The sequence below is a fragment of the Pistacia vera genome, unplaced genomic scaffold, assembly GCF_008641045.1.
Source record: "Pistacia vera cultivar Batoury unplaced genomic scaffold, PisVer_v2 Contig366, whole genome shotgun sequence".
NCBI lineage: Eukaryota > Viridiplantae > Streptophyta > Magnoliopsida > Sapindales > Anacardiaceae > Pistacia > Pistacia vera.
Window position 1 is genome coordinate 57679 of NW_022196186.1, and position 16247 is coordinate 73925.

At 33.2% G+C, this 16247-nt stretch overlaps 1 protein-coding gene and 1 long non-coding RNA gene across 4 annotated transcripts; one reads left to right on the top strand and one right to left on the bottom strand.

Annotated features, from left to right (window-relative positions):
- Window positions 1-10865: 10865 nt before the first annotated feature.
- On the top strand, window positions 10866-16219 carry LOC116140249 (SRSF protein kinase 2-like). 3 transcript variants are annotated; one of them, XM_031425890.1, is made up of 4 exons: window positions 10866-11214; window positions 11730-12707; window positions 13189-13236; window positions 15439-16219. In XM_031425890.1, the coding sequence occupies exons 1-4, from the start codon at window positions 11011-11013 to the stop codon at window positions 15850-15852; spliced, it is 1644 nt and encodes a 547-aa protein (XP_031281750.1). In that variant the 5' UTR covers window positions 10866-11010; the 3' UTR covers window positions 15853-16219. The 3 variants fall into 3 exon arrangements, with proteins under 3 accessions (XP_031281750.1, XP_031281748.1, XP_031281749.1); XM_031425888.1 differs by lacking the exon at window positions 15439-16219 and adding an exon at window positions 13395-14175; XM_031425889.1 differs by lacking the exon at window positions 15439-16219 and adding an exon at window positions 13395-14175 and having other exon boundaries at window positions 11080-11214; window positions 11740-12707.
- Window positions 14858-15406, bottom strand: LOC116140251. Its single transcript, XR_004129580.1, has 3 exons — window positions 15387-15406; window positions 15145-15263; window positions 14858-14941 (listed from the first exon to the last, which is right to left on the bottom strand). It is a non-coding gene; the product is annotated as an uncharacterized LOC116140251 (long non-coding RNA).
- Window positions 16220-16247: the final 28 nt, after the last annotated feature.

Genomic DNA, 16247 nt, shown 5'->3' on the forward strand with positions numbered 1-16247 from the left:
AATTTCATAGCATATTCTTATTTAATGTAGTATCTTTTTTAGTCATTTTATAATAAAATGTACTTATAAGCAGTGTTCTGAAAACCGGACCGGTTCGACCGGCAACCGACGGCAAATCCGGTCCAATATATATAAAAAACCGCTATTTTGATTTAAACCGGATTGGACCGCCGGAATAGTGTCGAATCGCGGTCCAATCGTAGCTAAACCCCGCCGGATTACGACATCTTTTGATGGAGAAAACACCCCCATTCAACGGACGGCATCTCCACGACCAAACCCATCCATTTTCAGTCGCCGTCGTCCAACCGTCGTCGATCGCCGTCCACCTAAAGTTTACGCGATGTCGGATTTCTTTTGTTGATTCCAACGAGTTTCGACGCCGATGGAACTCCTTAGCACCACCATCAGAGTCGCTAGCACCTACACATTAAAAGCCCCAAGATTCCAGCTTCGATTGGCCATCGATCGTCGCTGCCACCACCACTCACCAGAATCTTCGCACGACAGGGGTGTTTTAGATAGATTTCAAACCTTAAGGGAGTATTATAGGGGTGTTTTTGATGAATTTCAAACCTTCAGGGACTAAAAATAATTTTATAAATTACGGTCCACCCGGTCAAACTAGAAACCGGACCCTTGAACGAGTCATTGTCCGGTTCGGTTTTCAGAACATTGCTTATAAGCCACATTTTATCAAACACGTCAACTACTTATCAGTCACTTATAAGTACTTTAACCAAACACGTAATTGCTTAAAATTTCAAATGCTTATAAGCTGAAATAATAAATTATATTAACTCAATTTTTTACTATAACATATTTCCATCATATTACAATATAATTTAATTTTAGAATTAAATAAACAAATGCTTTATAGTCAAATATTTTATTAAAATTTATATGAATAACTTTTATATTCTTTATACAAAATAAACCAATTAACAAATATAATGAATTATAATGTGAATTCAAAAAAATAAAATTTCAATCAAAATATTAAATAGGGGTAATGTGGTAATATATTTGGTCAAAGTAGCTTATAAGCCTAAAGAAAAAAAAAAATAGGTTCTCTCCAACTTATTTTTTTTTGCTTATAAAACCCAGTTTATAAGCTCAAAAAAGTTATAAACAAATAAGTGTTTCTCTGAGCTTATCAGCAACAAATACTTATAAGCTAATTTTAGTTTACAAGCATTTGAAATTTTAAGCAATTACGTGTTTGGTTAAAGTACTTATAAGTGACTGATAAGTAGTTGACGTGTTTAGTAAAATGTGGCTTATAAGTACATTTTATTATAAAATGACTAAAAATAGTGCTACATTAAACAAGGGTATACTATGAAATTTTAAAATTAAATAAGGATAATGTGGTAATATACTTGATCAAACTAACTTATAAGTAAAGTGTTTATAAGCAAAAAAAAAAAAAAAAGTACCTCCCCTCCAACTTATTTTTTTTTTTGCTTATAAACTCAACTTATAAGCTCAAAAAATTTATAAACAAACAAGTCAGCTTAATTTTAGAGCTTATAAGCTAGTTTGACCAACTTATAAGCTTAGACAAACACCCCCATAAGTCAGCTTGATTTTAGAGCTTATAAGCTCAGACAAATACCCCATAAGACTGTTGAGTGTATTATTTAAGAGGTATTGAGTTCGATTTAGCTCGACCCCTAATAGGGGTGACCACTAGGGACTTACATAATCGTTAACTTCGGGCCCTAGGAAATTAGTTAAGGTGCGCATAAGTTGGTCCGAATACTTCCAGTAAAAAACAAAATTTGACGAAGAATAAGAGAATATTTGAAGTAAAGTGTATATGCCAACACAAACGAAAGCTCCCAGTTAGAGGTGGAACAAATGGGCCAAGTTAGGTGAGTCAACCCTAACCCGACCCGGGTATACCCCACCAAGAGGGCTGGGCCTTCATAGGCCAACCTGGCGGGTTATGTATTTTTTTTTAAATAAAAAAAACTGGTCCAACCCGCTGGGTTGGGGGTTTTAACCCGCAGATTAGACAAAAAAAATTGAATTATTATTTATTTTTTTTTTTTTGGACAAAAACTCATTTTACCCTTGAAATATAGCCATTTTATAGCAGCTGAAGCAGTCTTTTTGGTCATTTTCTTTTTCCATTTTTTCTATAAATAAGGCCTAAACTCTTATATTTCCTCACATCTCAAATTCTCTCATTTTCTCTATTGAAATCTCTTAATCTCTTTGTTGTCAATTTGCTCCCATTTTAATTTTTATTAGTTTTTGCAATTTTCAATTCTCCTTCTTCAATTCTTTAATTCTTCTAGATTCAAATAATCTCGCTTTCCCATTCTTAGAATCCGATACACCTCATAATATTCCCCCCTTCCTCCCCATGTTGCAACAACTCCCGGTGGTTTTAGAAGTCATCCTCGTAATCATCATCCTCGTCCAACTCCATCTCAAACAGAAGCGGGTTCATCAATTGTAATCGAAACCAACGACAGGCACACATTAGATGTTTGGGTGCATTTCAAAAAGTTTTACGAGACAAAAAATGGAGTTCAAGTGAAGAAAACAAGATGCAAGTATTGTGGAAATATTTATAAAGCTGATGCAGGTAATAGTACTAGTACTTTAAAATAGTGTTGGAAAAGTAACCTGCCCTGCCCGCGACAAGTTAGTGTTTTTGGCAGATCGGGCCTAACCTGGCCTGCCACTTGTTAGAGTTGGCAAATATCAATAATTCAATTAAATTATTATTATTATTTTTAACATTTCAAATATTAATTCAATTTTAATACAATAAAATTGTAATATAAGAAAAATTAGATTTATTCATTTATCAAAAAATAAAATAAGAAATTACAACAATTATTACCTCGTTAAAAACCTCACCAAGAAAAACCCAATAGGACAAAAACTTGGTAAAGAAAAAAGAGTGCAATTAATTGACAATTAATTTACAAGTTACAATTTACAAAACAACTAATTTGGGGGTTGACTAGGACCTCCCTCATCCGTATAATCTATATTACAAAATTAAAATGATTTTATTAAAGTATCATCAACAACCTTGTATTGATCTTGATGGTGCGACCGTTTTCAATCTCGAAGACATGTGAGGACTTCAATCATTTTTTGTGAAAGTTTAGTCCTCATTTCATTTAAAATTCTTCCACTTGCACTAAATGTTTGTTTGGATAAGACGGTTGAGACAGGAATACTGAAAACATCAAAGGCAAGTCTTGATAGTACCGGAAAAATACATTTTCTGGTTTTCTAATATTCTAAGACATCAAAATTGGCTCTTTGTTGTGGATCTGTTGGTAACATTTCGGGGGTTCCCAAATATTGTTGAAGCTCGTTACTCTGTGACTGCATGGAGGACAGTATATTCGTTGTTAGTGCTTCTGAAGAGGAGGTTGTGCTTCGGGTTTGGGTCCTCTAACTTCCCTAGGTATTTCGCATCTTTGCGGGTTCCCATACTTGTTTTCATATTAGAAATATACCTCTACAAGACAATCTCTTACCTCTCTTAATTGATTGGCATATGCTTTGTTTTGTAAATTATCAGTTAATGTGTCTAAACCATTTTCTAAACTTGCTATTTTAATTCTAGGATCAAATATAGCACCTAAACAATAAAGAAAATGAATGGGTTTCTAATATTTAAAAAAAATAAAAATTCCATTGCCTTTATTGGTTCCCTTAAAATTTTCATTGTTTTTGTTTTTTCTAAATAACTCTGAAATTTTTATAATTGTACGTATTACCAATGGACTAATAGGATAATACACACCAGAAAGTTGTAAAGTGGATTGGTAAAAATTTTTAAGAAAAGAATTAAATATTTTAGCTATATGCCAATAATTTTCTACCAAATAATGAGAACCTCTATTATTTGCTACAAAATAACTAATTAAATTTGTATAAGGTAAACATGAATCAAGTATTAAATAAGTACTATTCCATCTAACAGGCATGTCTAATGGAACAGTTCTAGGAGACATATTTGATTTTATGCAAACATCTTGAAATTTAGCATTTCTTTTATTACTACTAGTAATCCAAGCTAAAGAATCCCTAATTCTATCAATATTATCTCTACTTGTTTTCATACCGCTTTTCATAATTAAATTAATAATGTGACATGCACAAGGTTGGTGAAAAAACTTCAAATTGTTATAAAAAAGATAATTAATTTTGAAAAAATCTATAGCTATACTATTAGCACTTGCATTATCTAAAGTTAAACTTATCACTTTATCAATAACATCATAATCTTCTAAAACTTCAACAATTTTATTATAAATTTGTTGATCACTATGATCCACATCCATTAATCTAAATCTTAATAAAGATTTATTTAATTTACATTCGTCATCAAAATAATGACTAGTCACACAAATATAATCTTATTTAACTCTACCACTCTAAAAATCGGCAATTAGAGTCACACTAACATGATAACTATGTATTTTATTTTTTAATTCTAATTTCATTTTCCCAAACAATTTTATTAAATCATTTCTAGTTGCAGTTTTAAAATAACTTTTAAATCCTGGAAAAAATGAATTTTTAATAAATTTTTCAAAATATTTATCTTCAGCCATATTAATAAGTCGATTAGTTACAGCAATATATAAAGCTAATTGTTCTTTATATACATCAGAATTATAACGTCAAGTAGTACACATATTAGTTATTTGAGTTTGATTGGTTTCTCTATTTCCATGTTGAGCAATATGTTTATTAGCATGCCTTTTTAAAGTACTAGTACCATTACCTGAATCAGCTTTATAAATATTTCCACAATACTTGCATCTTGCTTTCTTCACTTAAACTCCATTTTCTGTCTCGTAAAACTTATCAAAATGCACCCAAACGTCTGATGTGTGTCGTCGTCGGTTTCGACAGCAGTTGATGAACTCGCTTTTGCTTGAGATGAAGTTGGACGAGGACGACGATTACAAGAACGACTTCTAGAACCATCGGGAGCTGTAGCAGCATGGGGAGGAATCGGGGGCATATTTTGAGGTGTATCAGATTCTGAGACTGAGAAAGCGAGACTATTTGAATCTGCTGTATTTATGTTAGTAAATTCAGCAGGATTAGGATAGTAGTTTCCTTCATCATCGAAATTGATGGGAGAGAAATATCTATCCATTATAGTTAAAGAAAAAAATTTGATATAGAAGAAATAAAAAATTAAAGAAGGAGAATTGAAATAGGAAATATGAATTGAAAATTGTAAAAACTAATAAAAATTGAAATGAGAGCAAATTGACAACAAAGAGAATAATTGAGAGATTTCAATAGAGACTAGAGATTAGAGAAAATGAGAGAATTTAGGATGTGAAAAAATATGAGAGTTGAGGGCCAATTCATAGAAAAAATTGGGAAAAGAAAATGACGAAAAAGACCCCTCCAACTGCTATAAAACGGCTGTATTTCAAGGGTAAAAGGAGTATTTGAAAAATTAAATTAAATTTTTTTTTTCGGCCAACCAGCCGGGTTGGTGGGCTTCTTCCTAAAAAAACAAAATAGCAATCCGCCGGGTCGCTAGGTTGCCATATATCAACCCGGCCCACCCGGGGGGTTGCATGAACCCGACCCGCCTGTTACGCGATCCGGGTTGAAACCTCTTTAATGCGGGCCGAGTTAGGGTTGACCCGCCTAACTCGGCCCATTTGTTCCACCTCTACTTTAAAAAAACATGCTAGTAAACATACGAATCAACATGAAAATAGAGAAACCAATCAAACTCAAATAACTATTATGGGTACTACTTGGTGTTATAATTATGATGTATATAGGGAACAATTAGCTTTATATATCTCTGTAAGTGACCAACCTATTAATATGGCTGAAGATAAATATTTTGAAAGATTTATTAAAAATTCATTTTTTCTAGGATTTAAAAGTTATTCTAAAACTGCAACTAGAAATGATTTAATAAAATTGTTTGGAAAATGAAATTAAAATTAAAAAATAAAATACGTAGTTGTCATGTTAGTAAGGCTCTAACCGCTGATATTTGGATTGGTAGAGCTAAATAAGATTATATTTGTATGACTAGTCATTATTTTGATAACGAATGTAAGTTAAATAAATCTTTATTGGGATTTAGATTAATGGATGTGGATCATAGTGGTCAACAAATTTATAATAAAATTGTTGTAGTTTTAGAAGATTATGATATTGTTCATAAAGTGATAAGTTTAATTTTAGATAATGCAAGTGCTAATAGTAGAGCTATAGATTTTTTTAAAATAAATTTTCCTTTTATGACAATTTGAAGTTTTTTCACCAACATTGTGCATGCACATTATTAATTTAATTGTGAAAAGTGGTATGAAAAAAATTAAAAATAATATTGATAGACTTATGGATTCTTCAGTTTTGATTACTAGTAATAATAGAAGAAATGTTGAATTTCAAGATACTTGTATAAAATCAAATATGTCTCCTAGAATTTTTGCCTTAGACATGCATGTTAGATGGAATAGTACATATTTAATGCTTGATTCATGTTTACCTTATGCAAATTTAATTAGTGTTTTTGTAGCAAATAATAGGGTCCTCATTATTTGGTAGACAGTGATTGGTATATAGCTCAAAATTTTCATTATTTTCTTAAATTTTTTTATCAATCCACTTTAAAACTTTTTGGTGTGTATTATCCTACTAGTCCATTAGTAATACATACAATTATAAAAATTGTAGATTTATTTAAAAAAAAAAAAAACAGAAACAATGAAATTTTAGCGGGATCAATAGAGACAATGAAATTAAAATTTAAAAACTATTGGAAACTTCTTCATTTTCTTTTTTGTTTAGCTGCCATATTTGATCCTATAATTAAATTAGCAGGTTTAGAAAATGATTTAGACACGTTAAGTGAAAATTTACGAGAGGAAGCATATGTCAATCAATTAGAAGAGATAAGACAGTGTCTTGCAGAGGTATATTTGCAATATGAAAATAGGTATAAGAACCAGCGAAGAGGCAAAATACCAGAGAAAGTAGCATCAAAAGACACAAATGAAAACTTCGACTCTTGGAATGCACTTAATAGGCCTGAGAGGACCCGAACCTGAAGCATAGCCTCATCTTCAGAAGCATCAACAACAAATATACTATCCTTCATGCAACTACAGAGTAATGAGCTTCACCAATATTTAGGAACCTCCGACGTGCTATCAGCAGATCCACAACAAAGAGGCAACTTTGATGTCTTAGAATATTGGAAAACTAGAAAATGTATTTTTCCAATATTATCAAGACTTGCCTTGGATGTTTTCTCCGTTTCTATCTCATCTGTCTCATCCGAACAAACATTTAGTGTAAGTGAAAGAATTTTAAATGACATGAGGACTAAACTTTCACTAAAATTGATTGAAGTCCTCACATGTCTTCGAGATTGGGAATGGTTGCATCATCAGGATCAATACGAGGTTGTTGACGATATTTTAATAGAATCATTTCAATTTTGTAATTTAGATGATACAGATGAAGGAGATCATAGTCAACCCTCAAATTAGTTATTTTATAAATTATAACATTATAATTTGTAAATTAACTATCAATTATTGTACTATTTTTTCCTTGTCAAGCTTTTATCCAGATTGAGTTTTTCTTGGTAAGGTTTTTAACGAGGCAATAGTTGTTGTAATTTCTTATTTCTTATTTTATTTTTGATAAATGAAGAAATCTAATTTTTCTTATATTACAATTTAATTATATTAAAATTGAATTAATATTTTAAATATTAACAAAAAAAAAATTAATTTAATTGAATTATTGATATTTGAAAAGTTAGCTAAAAAAATTACACAAAAAAAAAAAAATTTCGGATTAGCCAGCATAGAAACCCACCAGGTTTGGATTGATGGGTTGGACTGGGCCAACCCTTTTGGCCAAAGAAGTGGGCCTAACCTGCCCCGCCCCGCGGGTTATTTTTCCACCCTTGGCTCCCACATATATAACCTAAAATCTCTCTAGATTTGTGTCCCTCAGAGTTTCCTTGAAATCAAGTTTGGTCTATGTTTATGCAATCAATCCCATTACTCGCACAAACACCAACACTCTTTTTTCACTGATCTTTATACTTTATGTTTCTTTCTTCTTTTTTAAAATAATCAAGAAACTACTTGAACCCCTCAATGAATTCATTGGCCTTACCACCATCTTTGATAAGCCAATAAAATTATTAACTTTTAACTGAGTGAAGCTTAAATTTGATTGTGTGGTTATTGTGAGTTGTGAAAGTACTTTTGAGTGGCTACAAAGCGACCCAGTACGTGGCAGTGGCAGTGGCATAACATCTACCCAGAAATTAGAACATGATCTGGGTGAAAATAAAATAAATAAATGTGAGCTCATTAAAAGACAAAATCGTAACCATCATTAAATCAATTAACATTTTTGGTGTATTATTTAATGAGCCTTGAATTTAATCCATTTTGTTTGTAATAAGGGTGATTATTGATAAGATTTATTCAATCGTTAACTTTAGAATCTAAAAAATTAATTGGGATAGATGTAAGGCTGTAAGCTGACCAGACACCCTAATCACAAAAAAATAAAAAAATAAAATAAAATAGAGTAGTGTAATTGATTGGTGATATTACCACGAATACATAATCAGAATTTGAGTCTATCCCACGCAAAATACAAATTCAACAGTGCAAAACACCCCCATTATAATATTCAATTATCATCAGACTGCCCACACAAACAAGTATAATCAAATAACGAACTCCCCTATAATTATATTAAAAATAGAAATCCCTACACAGTTAAGTATACGGTGTTAAAATAAACAGGACAACAAAAAAAATATTCATTAACCTATCATGTTATAGATTCTAACAGTACATTAACGTAGAAAAAATTTATATTGTTTATGAAATCTCAAGAATAATTTTATTATTTAATTAAACCTTAGGGGTGCAGAAAAACCCCTTTTCTTAATTTTAAATTACAAGAGAGGAACTTAACAAGATCAAGCAAAAATATTTTTTTAATTAAAAAAACAAAAACAAGATAGCAAACGATTTCAATAGAGAATCTTGGGTAATCTTATTATATAAATTCATTAAAAACTAATCCATAATGATTCATGATTATTTAAAAAAAAAAAGAAGGTAAATGATTCATGATTATTTTTTTAATTAATATATTTTTATTCTATGCCCTCTTTTATGATGCCACCCATTTCAAGTTTTCAACTTAGCTGTCCTTTCCATATGTTTAATAAAAAATTTCATTGGTTTTTGTTAATTAAATCTTTCATAATTATTGTATATCTAAAATTCTTCATATTTTCTCTATAAATACGATTATTTGAGAAATAATACAACATTTTTTATTTAAACGTTAGGCATCATGTTATTTTCAAAATATATTTTACATGATGTTCATTAGAAGTACACTATAATGGCTAGTTGAGTACCTGTTGTTAGCTATTTAATTTTTTTGTTAAATCAACATATCATATGGACTATTTTTGAGCAAATTAAAAGATAAGTGTCACTCTCACCTTTAAAATTAAATCAAAATCTTATTATTATCATTAATTTTTGGGTTAATAACATTACTCCTCATTAAATATGATAAAATACAAAAAAATTCTCTTGAAGTTTAAGAAATAATAGAAATTCTTGTATCATAAAGTTTCAAATATTAAAACAATCGGTAGGAGAATAGTTTAATAATATTTATGAATTCATAACAATACGAAATTTAATTGCTTGCTAATAGATATTTGTAATTACCTCTTACTGGTCAAGGCTCCGTTTGACTTATTATTTATATTCATATTCCCAAAATACTTGTTTGTTTTGTTATTTGAGAAATATTAGTATATTTTTTTAATTACTTTTAGACTCTTTAAGTTTATTAATTTCATTAAATACCCTCAGAAAAAAGTTTAAAAATTAACAAAACACCCCCACCCATCCATATTTGCCAGATTTCGGCAATCACCATAGGTGGTAACCGGAACTGTCATAACGGCCTACAAACGACCAAAACTGATAGGTAATTCACCGATTTGGCCATCAGCGATGACCAAAGAAATGGCCATCATTGACCGACAATGACGACCATACATTTGGCTGTCGCTGACGGCCAGATCTGGACTTTTGCGACCGTCAACGGCCAGATCTGACATTTTCCAGCTAGATTCGTGGTGGATCTAGCCGGAAAATGCCATATCAACGGCCTACCCGTCAGATCCGACCGATCTGCGTCGTAACGCCATTTTTCAGCCAAATTCCGGCGGTGGTGGCCGGAATCTGGCACAGTAGGTGGGTGGGGGTATTTTTGTCATTTTATAAAAATTTTATATATTGGGGTGTTTAGTTAAATTAGCAAACTTAGTGGGTTTTTTTTGTTAATTTTTAAATTTTACCTTGTAATACTCCCTTATTCAACTACCCAATATTATTTCCAAAATCTTATCCAAAATTACAAAACAAACAGACCCTGAATGTTTCGATAAGAACTTTTGGATGTAGTCACCAGAAGTTTTTATTATTTTGATACTTTTAAGGTCTTAAGAGATTAGTGAAGATACACGTAAATTGTTTCTCACACCCCCCTTCATTAAAAAAAAAAAAAAAAAAAAGATATTTGTTTACTTTATGATAACTCTTAAATTTTTTTAAAAGAAAAACTCCATCATCGGTAAGGACCCCATTTTAAATAATAAAAGATGAGACTATCCTACTAGATACTTGACCCATCTATTAAACCACCCAGAATCCGACAATTATACTGAAATTATGTCACGCGCTCAATGCGCGTGGATACACCTCCTTCTGTCACTCTCCACATATACATAATTAGCTGATTACTTTAATTTCCCGGCAAGACAAACGCACTCAAAAACCCTAATTTCTGATTTTCTCCACTACCTCCAACAAACCAACCAATCCACCACCAGGGTTTCTTCCGGAAGCTTTACTTTGTCTTCTTTAATTGTCAATTCAATCAAATCAAATCTCACTGGTTTTTATCGCAATGGCGGCGGAGGACAAAAATGGAAATCGAAGTGAGGTGAGTGAGTACACATCAGAGGATGAGGGGACAGAGGATTACAGGAGAGGAGGGTACCATGCGGTGCGTATTGGTGATTCTTTCAAGAATGGTCGCTATGTGGTACAGACTAAGCTTGGCTGGGGCCATTTCTCTACTGTTTGGCTTGCTTGGGACACTCAAACTTCTGTACGTTTTTGTCTTTAAATTTTTTTTTTTTTTGTTTTATTTGTGTTTGGTTTGTGAGAAAGAATAGGAAATTGCAAGAAAGAGAAACGAAAAGGAAAGAAAAAAAAAAAAAAAAGGGATTTGTTGGATTGCTGAGAATGCGGGCAAAGTAAAATAAAAATCGGAAGTAAAGTTTTACTGAAAGAAAAGGCATCGGAAATTTAACTTGTTCAATTGAATTTCTCTGAGGAAATTTGTTATTTAGGTGTCGAGATATTTTAGGAAATAAAGGAAAAAGGGGTAATTTGATGCTTCTGTGACTCAGATTAATGTTAGGATTAGTTAAGTTTAGTTTCTCTGATATGGTTAATATTCATCTTCGAATTGTCATTTGTTTTGGATAGATATAACTACCATCTTTTAGGTCTTTTATTTCTATGATGTATTTTGTTCACGTGTTAAAGATTGAATCAGGCCCTTCCAGTTACTTTTCATTGTTCAGTGCTTTAACATCATGAGAAATTCATTGTTTGTAGCATTATGTAGCTTTGAAAGTCCAGAAGAGTGCTCAGCACTATACTGAGGCAGCCATGGATGAGATAAAGATCCTCAAGCAGATTGCTGATGGAGACCCTGAAGATAAAAAGTGCGTGGTGAAGCTTCTAGATCATTTTAAGCATTCAGGGCCAAATGGACAGCATGTGTGTATGGTTTTTGAGTATTTGGGAGATAACCTTTTGACCCTTATTAAGTATACTGATTACCGAGGGGTTCCTTTACAGATGGTGAAAGAAATCTGTTTCCATGTTTTAGTGGGTTTGGATTATTTGCATCGTGAGCTTTCGATTATTCACACTGATTTGAAGCCAGAGAATATATTGCTTTTGTCAATGATTGATACATCTAAAGATCCCTGTAAATCAGGTGCCCCTCTCATCCTTCCTACAAAAAAGGATAAAATTGTGACTGAGTCCAGTGCTTCTAAAGAAATTAAGAGTTCATATGGGGATCTGACCAAGAATCAAAAAAAGAAGATCCGAAAGAAGGCTAAGAAGGCAGCTCAGGGTTCAGGGAATGAAGCATCTGAGGAAAATGAGGCAGATTCCAAAACATCTAGTCCTGATAGTTGTCGTATTGATAAGAAATCTAATGAGGATTCTGTTGAAGAACAGAATGTTTCTTTGAGTAAAGATGAATCAAGTAAGAATAGTGGAATAAAGGATGCTAGTCAAGGAAATCAAAGTAATAGAAGACCTAGCCGTTCCACAAGGAAAAAGCTTTTGGCAGCAGTTGATCTGAAGTGTAAATTGGTTGATTTTGGAAATGCTTGTTGGACATACAAACAATTTACAAATGACATTCAGACTAGGCAGTATAGATGTCCAGAGGTTCTTCTTGGATCTAAATACTCAACTTCAGCTGATTTATGGTCCTTTGCTTGCATATGCTTTGAGCTGGCCACGGGCGATGTTCTTTTTGATCCTCATAGTGGTGACAACTATGATAGGGATGAGGTCTGTGCACATTGTTTCTTTACTGCGTATTTCATACAATCGTTTGGTTTTCTCCTGCAATTTAATGTAAAAACCTAACTAGCAATTAACATTTGTGATTTTCATGTGTGGGACCTTGTTGTATTTTCTTTGCTAATTTTATTTAGTTTATAATTTTTTTGGATCTTAGTGATTGTTGGGCCTGGTAATAGAGGGTGGGGATTGGCTTGAAAGTAGTCCAGCCAAGTTAAATCAAATGTTGTTATTATCCAATGAGTACATTCAGAAACAGGATTATTTTAGGGAAATTTTATTTAGAACAAACTTCTACCCACCAATTTTGCTTTTTTTTACATTGTAAAAAATACTAACTTTTGACTGACAGAAGTACATATTTGCATGATGCATGGTTGGTAGACAGCTAGTTCATTATCAGTTTTGGCTCTTTGTTCATTTTCTACATTGTCGTTGTTTTTTTGAACTTTCTAGGTTTCACTTGCAGGATCACTTGGCGTTAATGATGGAGCTTCTTGGGATGATGCCACGCAAGGTAAACCGTCAATGTGCTTGTTAATACCAACTTGGAAAATACTAGCTCATATACTGTTATTTCCTAGAAATTAGATTTGACCATTTTGACTTCCTTTCAAGAACACTTATGACGTGCTATGAGACTATATTTATACTGGTAAGATATATGTTCTTCAGGTGGCGTTAGGTGGTCGTTATTCTCGTGATTTCTTCAATAGACATGGGGATTTGAGGCACATTCGTCGTTTGCGCTTCTGGCCTCTTAATAAGGTGCTTGCAGAGAAGTACGACTTCAGTGAGCAAGATGCAAATGACATGGCTGACTTCCTTGTTCCATTACTTGATTTTGTCCCTGAAAAGAGACCAACAGCAGCTCAATGTCTTAGTCATCCATGGCTCAGTGCAGGACCTCGGCTTCTTCAGCCTTCAATGGGTGCTATGGAGCCCAGGGCAACAGAAGAGAGTATATCTGAAAAGACAAGAGAGACAGATGAGAGGGAAGCCATGGAGGTGGGAATGGGGAATATAGCCATTAATGGAGATTCAAATCCACTCAAAGAAACCCAAGCCATTCTAAATTCCACATCATAGATAGACTAACTTGTCCAGGTAGTGTTTGTCACATGTTTTTCTGATACTTTTTTATCACCTGTATAACCTGCCAAATGTGGCCTCTATCATTCCTATGAAAAGTTGGGTTTTGCGTATCGAGATCTGTATTATGATGTGATGAATTGACTTAAGAACCTTTGGTCATTGAGTCATCACTCATGTAATGGGTTAGTGGTTTAGTCGGTTGTTTTCTCCTGCTCTAGAAACAGAACCTCCTGGCTTTGTTCAAATTACAGTATGTCTCAAGTGAACCCTCCAGTTACGTCACAGATTTAGTTTAGTGTATTCTTGTACAATTCACAATTATTTTCCAGCGGTTCATGTATCAAAAACTTATTCTAGATCAGTAGTTTATTTGGAGATGCAATTTTATATGTGGTGACGTTTCTTGATTTGTTGTTATCGTGTAATAGAGCTGGTTGCATATGGCAATTGGGCATCTTAGGAATTTTGTTTCAGACCAGAATCATGGTTGTGTTTACATTTGCTAAATTTTCATGTTCTAACTTGTAACAAAAGTTGGGTGATGTATAATACCAATTCCTGCCCAACTTTTTCTTATGGTCCTTGTATCATTAATGTATTTGACTATTTCATCGCATCTAAGAATTGAGTGATGTGGAAGATGGCCTACTTTAAGGAAGCCCCGAGGCTGAAGCAATCGGTCAACTGCCATATGTTAGTGTTGTTGTGCTTAAAGCTCGGTTGAGCTGGCAGGGACCCAGACTCACATGGCATTCGAACTGCCACCCAAGATTTATGGCATTGCTTTCTAAAAGATTAGTTGATCTATGTAACTAAAATAGCTGTAGGCGTCAGTACTGACAAAAGATCTGTAACATTTTAACTCTTGTATAACCGTCTCTTGCAAGATTTCCCTTCAGTTATCAATGATATAAAATTTTGTACTGTTCCTTGCTAGACTTACAAGACGTGTCAATGCAAATTCAGTCAATTGGTTTTGACAGCTGCCACTGCCGCAATCTCCTCAGGCAATCGAACAGATACTTGATAACAACAAAATCTATAATTTAGTAATTTACTCGACAACAACATTTTATGGACCTCAGTAAGTGTAATCCAATCAAAGAGTTCTTCACCATTGGTATCACCTGTAAAATGAATGAGAGTATTAGCTTTCAAGACTTGTTTTATTGCTTGCATGTTCATATCCATGAATTTAAATTTTACTGTAATGAATCAAACTACTCTGAAATGTTCCTAAACTCACCGTTTTACATATAATTTTACCATTAACAACGGATGCTCATTGTTGTTTTACTGGAAACTAATGTCTAAAGGATATAATCCTTACCTCAGCTTGAATGATCTCCTTATTTACAGTATCTTCCTAGTCCTAAGATACGAATACATAAGAAAAAATGCCACAACAGCACCAACAATTATCCCAGCTGTCGTTAGCCAAAATGCAAACTGCATCAAGTCAAACAAATGGGTAACATGCCATGAACAGGGTAGAACAGTCAAAACAAAAAAGGGAACCAAAAATATATAGCAGAAACAATTATTAATCTAGATCATCAAAAATTAACATACCACATGTTCTTCAAGGTACGNTATTTATACTGGTAAGATATATGTTCTTCAGGTGGCGTTAGGTGGTCGTTATTCTCGTGATTTCTTCAATAGACATGGGGATTTGAGGCACATTCGTCGTTTGCGCTTCTGGCCTCTTAATAAGGTGCTTGCAGAGAAGTACGACTTCAGTGAGCAAGATGCAAATGACATGGCTGACTTCCTTGTTCCATTACTTGATTTTGTCCCTGAAAAGAGACCAACAGCAGCTCAATGTCTTAGTCATCCATGGCTCAGTGCTGGACCTCGGCTTCTTCAGCCTTCAATGGGTGCTATGGAGCCCAGGACAACAGAAGAGAGTATATCTGAAAAGAAGAGAGAGACAGATGAGAGGGAAGCCATGGAGGTGGGAATGGGGAATATAGCCATTAATGGAGATTCAAATCCACTCAAAGAAACCCAAGCCATTCTAAATTCCACATCATAGATAGACTAACTTGTCCAGGTAGTGTTTGTCACATGTTTTTCTGATACTTTTTTATCACCTGTATAACCTGCCAAATGTGGCCTCTATCATTCCTATGAAAAGTTGGGTTTTGCGTATCGAGATCTGTATTATGATGTGATGAATTGACTTAAGAACCTTTGGTCATTGAGTCATCACTCATGTAATGGGTTAGTGGTTTAGTCGGTTGTTTTCTCCTGCTCTAGAAACAGAACCTCCTGGCTTTGTTCAAATTACAGTATGTCTCAAGTGAACCCTCCAGTTACGTCACAGATTTAGTTTAGTGTATTCTTGTACAATTCACAATTATTTTCCAGCGGTTCATGTATCAAAAACTTATTCTAGATCAGTAGTTTATTTGGAGATGCAATTTTATA